This window comes from Vigna umbellata, chromosome 1 (genome assembly GCF_029865625.1).
Source record: "Vigna umbellata cultivar VRB3 chromosome 1, Vumbellata_1.0, whole genome shotgun sequence".
Lineage (NCBI taxonomy): Eukaryota > Viridiplantae > Streptophyta > Magnoliopsida > Fabales > Fabaceae > Vigna > Vigna umbellata.
The window spans coordinates 92,059,633-92,065,282 of NC_142165.1; the positions used below are offsets into that span (position 1 = coordinate 92,059,633).

General features: G+C 33.9%; 1 protein-coding gene across 1 annotated transcript; it reads left to right on the forward strand.

Moving 5' to 3' along the window:
* Positions 1-1,716: 1,716 nt before the first annotated feature.
* On the forward strand, positions 1,717-5,276 carry LOC124844107 (uncharacterized). The gene is made up of 2 exons (XM_088104761.1): positions 1,717-1,975; positions 2,530-5,276. The coding sequence occupies exon 2, from the start codon at positions 2,575-2,577 to the stop codon at positions 5,029-5,031; it is 2,457 nt and encodes an 818-aa protein (XP_087960887.1). The 5' UTR covers positions 1,717-1,975; positions 2,530-2,574; the 3' UTR covers positions 5,032-5,276.
* Positions 5,277-5,650: the final 374 nt, after the last annotated feature.

A 5,650-nucleotide genomic window follows, 5' to 3' on the forward strand; every position in this document is an offset into this window, starting at 1 on the left:
ATAGATAATATGATGACCACACTATATATTGAAAATTAAAATAATACATGTTTGCATTTCAACATGAAAAATGTTTTTTTAACAATTTTTTTTATAATTTTTTTATCACATGTGATAATTTGTTATTAGTTCATTTTAAATATTTTTTTGAATATAAATTCAAACGAGCTAATAAAATAATAATATTTGACCAATTATAACCTTAAATTAATTTCCATTGCCTTATTGTTTAATATATAATAGTTTCTATTTTTTCATTATTTACGTATGATTCCATTATAATTTAGTACTTATAAATTCTTCATCGTTGACTAGCTCACTTGTCCAAGTTTTATGTGAAACGAACCACCTTTGACTTTTCAAAATTAAATTTTAAAACAAGACAATATATATATATATATATAAATTAGTTAACGATCCCACATGAATTAGAAAAAAGAGACCTTATGCTATTGAAGTGGACCAATAATGTGATTGGGCTTGATAAGTCTATCAGCACTGCTTACCCACTTGGGCAAACATTTGATATATCACAATCTTCAGCTCATTACTCACCCAGTTTTGATCTTTAAAGGGTTCAACATATCTCACAAAACAAAATCAACGCTGTAAGTTACTTTTCATGCTCAAGATAACCAATCACATTTTTATATCCTTATTAAATATTAAATCATTTTTATCATAAATTTATTAAATTTAAAATATTATCTTAAGAATTATACTAAAATTATTACAATAGTCACGATATATACGAATTAAACACCACTGATTTCGTCAATGAACTTATTCAAACTCCTATATGTTATCGTTTGATATAATTTATTAATAATCGTATTTTTTTTAAATATAATCAGATATTCAATTTTTATATTGCGTATAAAAAATTTATTTACAATGTTTTTCAAATGAATTTCTGTATATTGAAAAAAAAATCTCAGTCAAAACTACCTTGAATTAAAAAATAAAAAGAAAATTGCTAGATATTTCAGGCACTGCCACTAAATAAGGTTTTACGTTGCGGTGGTCAAGGTGGGAAGCAACCAACTTCACTTCAACCCTATCTTATTGATATGGCAAAGTAACTAACATGAAGTTTTATATTTATATAAAATATACAAATATAAAATATCGACTATTTTTTTCTAAAGTAAAAAGAGAAAACGATTTTTCTCAATAAGTTCGATTGGATCGGACGGTGGAAGAGTGTAACCGACATAGTCAATGGCCAGGATTTGTGGAATGTCACGTGTCCGATTTGGATCCACCAAGTGCTATTGCTTTGCCAAAGACAACGTCGTTTTGCGCTCAACAATTTAGAGTTGAATAACAAAGCAGTTAAACCGATTAAGATAAAATCTATACATATCACGATACATTAATCATTACTTCCTTTCAAGTAATCTTTAAATTAAAAATATTTTTTTATTTCATAAAATAAAATAAATAATATCTCTTTATTTAAAAAAGCTAAATAAATTTTTCTCTAAAATAACAGTTAGTTATTCAATATTATTTTGTATAAAATTATATATATATATATATATATATATATATATATTAAATTATATTGCTTTTCTATTTATTATTTACTTACACATAAAATTAAAATTATAGAAGTTAATGTAATTAAAAAATGTGAACATAAATGTGGAAAGTAATTTTCACTGGTCTAAAATAAAAAATTTGTGTATAAGATGCAATGTTGAGTTGCTATAAATGAGGGCGGAGCATTGTGATTTGCCATTTTGTCAGTGAAAAATTATTGTTAAATCTGGTTATCGTTCCTGTTGCAGGGAAGGGATCAGATCCAGCAGCATTCCCACTGATAGAAACTCCAAACACAAATTAAGGTTTTTTTGATCTCTCATTCATTCTCAGTGCTGTGGAAGACGGTGGTCTGCAACTGCCACTTGTAAGCACTGCCCCCACCCTACTGAAAAGGATTCCTCTTTCTTGGACACTCACTTTGTATCAGGTATGTAAGTATTTGCGTTGCAATTCTTATGTGTACATGTACCATTGCTAATATCTCAAGGAATATTCACTTTTCATTTACTTGGAACTGCTAACTCAATTATGATCTTCTTGAGAAGAGCCAGTCTAGATCTGGGTACACCTGTGAATGCCTTTTAGTGTGGCATACATTATCACGTATTCTGTTTTATTTTTGTTTCTGTTCATACACATGTTCCTTTGTTGATCTAGATTTGGCTACTGGATACCTGTATATTATGCGATTTGTCCTATCTTCCATTTTTATGATTGTCCTACATAATCATATTGCTTTTAAAGATGGCGTTTTATGATTTGTTGATGAGCTGCTAAATGCAGCCTTTGTGTTTTATAAACCCTGTGTTATTTAATATCAGCAGTTCAACTGATATAACTATTCTTTTGTTTATAATACATAGATAAGCTTTAAATTTTTAGATATTTCATTTCTTTGCCAAGTTCATGGTTATTGAGTATGTTGAGTTGCTAGTTGTGATTATGTGAGTCCCTCAAAGAATTTAACCTTCATATGGGCAGGTACATTCGAAAGAAGTTAAATTTGGTGGGTGAGGAATTTCCAGCATGTTCAGGTTATCTCCCCGGAGGAGTCAAAGATCCAAAGGCGGCTTCAAGGTGAAGCATGCTCTACAGTTATGTGTTCTGCTTGGCGTTTGTATCTGGCTAGTCTACCAAATCAAACACTCTAATGACAAGAAATCATCCTTTGTTGAAAGCACGAAGACTGGCGGTGAGATTATCAAGTTGGGGAGGAAGGACCTTCATCCTGGCGTGGAGAAAACTCCAGTGGTAGATGCAAGGCACAAGGAGGAGGAGGAGGATGAACAACAAGAAAACAAGCACGAAGAGGTAAACAAACTGGATGACGTTAATGGTGTAGAAGATGAGGCCCTGAAGCATGATGAGCAAAATAACAATGAAGAGAATTCTGAGCACAGACAGGATTCAGTAGACCAAGAAACTGAAGAAAATTCTGAAATTGCTAGGACAGAAGGGGAAGCCGAACATCATAATGAACAATTTTTTGGAGAGAATGAAAATATGGACAACAAAGAGAGTGAGAGTACATTGAAGGATAATGAGGAGAACAATAGTGAAACGGAGGACAAAGAAACCGGAGAAGTTAAAGAAGAAAAGAATGAACCGGAGAATGACAATATGGATAACAATGAGAATGACAATACAATGAAGGAGAATGAAGAGAACAAAAGCGAAGGGGAGAACAATGAAACTGGAGACACTGACGAAGAGAAAAGTCAGCAAGCTAATGAAGAGACAGAGAATAAAGATAAGGAGAATGAAGAGGTGAAACAGAATGAAACTGAAGAGAAGGAGGAGGGAGATCATGAGCAAGATAGTAAAGAAATGACAGATGAGAACAACAATGGAGAAACTGGGGGAGAAGAGAAAGACAAAATTCAGGAAGAGATTACATCTAAAGATCAGGATCAGGATGGGGGCAAAAGTGAGGAGGAGCATAGAGAGGAAAATTATGCTGGAGATAATGCTTCTAGTGCTGTAGACCATAAACCGCAAGACACTGATGAAAATTCTGATAAAAAGGAAAACAATGAGTTCGAGCTAGAGTCTCAGAAGAATGCTGACAACAAAGAAGGGGCTGATTCTAGTGTCACAACAAGCAGCCAAGGAAATGAAAGTGATGCTGAAAATCAGGCACAACCAGAGAATGAGTCACAGAAAAGTTCCACGTCAGAATCAGAATGGCCGCATCAAGAGAAAAATGACTCCATAAAGGATGGTGTCGATACTCTAGATTCATCACTGCAGAATGGGATTGACACATCATCTCAGAATACTGAAGCATCAGAAAATGAAAACAACTCCAAAGTAGAGGACTCCAACATGCAGAATGCAACACCAAAAGTCGAAGATTCTTCTTCTTCTAACTCAGAAGAAGCGTGGAAGAAAGCTGAAACACACGACAGCAATGCAAGCGATGGTGAATACAAGGACACAACAAGTAATATTGCTCAGAATGAAAACCCAAGCAACAGTTCTGTCCAAGAAGGAAAGCAGGAAAATGTTGCATCATCCGATAATGACAACAAAGATGCTAGCCATGATGTTCAACTCACTTCATCTGATACTTCCTCAGATCAAAAGAAAGATGAAGCCGCAAATGTAGAAAGTAATACATATTCTACGCAGAATGACAATGCTGATCAAACCAACGCAAACAGTGATGGAAGTGCTAATGACAACAAAGATTCTAGCCAGTCTGATTCTTCATCAGAGCAAAACAAAGAGGGATCGTCGAACTCGGATGACAGCAGTACTAGCCAGTCTGGCACTTCATCTGAGAAAAACAAAGAGGAATCCTCAAACTCAGATAACAGCAATGATTCTAACCGGTCTGACACTTCATCTGAGCAAAAAAAAGATGAATCCTCAAACTCAGATAATAGCAATGGTTCTAACCGGTCTGACACTTCATATGGGCAAAACAAAGAGGGATCCTCTAACTCAGATAACGGCAATGATGCTAGCCTGTCTGACACTTCATCTGAGCAAAACAAAGAGGGATCCGCAAACTCAGATAACAGCAATGATGCTAGCCAGTCTCAAACTTCTTCTGAGCAAAACAAAAATGAAACCTCAAACTCAGATAACGGCAGTGATTCTAACGAGAATGCCTCTAAACACAACGAAAATCAAAATGACAATGGGAATCATAATGGTGAAGCACAAGACAATACTTCGGGTTCATCCACTCAGGAAGAGAAAGATACATCTTCAAATAACAATGCTGATGCTGGGCAGGGTGAGAATGATAACACAGTTCAGAGCAAGACTAGTGAAAATGAAGATGGTGCTCAAAACAAAACAGTGGAGTCACAAAAGGAGGAGGAATCTGCACACTTCAACGGAGACAGCAATTCTAACATGAATGATCAAGGAAGTTCTGATCATTCTATCACTCATGAGGATAAAGAATCTCGCGTGGATTTGCCACAATCTCATGAAGAAAGCAATCATATTAAGGATACTGCAGCACAGTGATAATTCTAATAGTTTAATTGTATGCAGCTTCTTTCGGTCCTACTTCTTTTTCGAATTTTGTTGAGTTTCTTTAGTTGGTTATTATGATGTCAAGCTTTTTTGTTTTCAAAGTCAGATTAAGAATTTAGAAAGACCTACAGCTTTCTTTGTATAAATTATTCTCTATTCTTCATATGTAACCTGAACGCTTCAATGGAAACAATAATTATCAAGTTAAAAATATCATCCGAGCAAAGTTCCTCATATTTCTACAACTGGCTCTTTTCTTATTGTTATTTTGGAAAGGTTATTGAATAATAACTCAAGGCATGAATCATTTGGCTAAAATTTTAGTTGTAAATGATTTATATTAAGATATTAGTTTTGAACTGGAAAATGATCACAAATAGTACAAAATAAAATTATAGCTGTCTGTGAAGCACTTATTTTAGGACACTGCATAAAATAAATGAATTACCCAAATATCGTGCAAAAATAACTGTATGAATCCCACTTTATGAAAAGGAAAATCGAACAGTTAAATCTCCATCGTGTGTTTAATAAGCATCGCATTGGAAGAATTATAGCCAATCATTTATGATTCAGAAAATGACATGAATGGTAAGACTCCAATATTTGT

Coding starts and splice junctions, on each gene's coding strand:
- LOC124844107 (XM_088104761.1), top strand. CDS start 2,575: ATGTTCAGGTTATCTCCCCGGAGGAGTCAAAGATCCAAAGGCGGCTTC.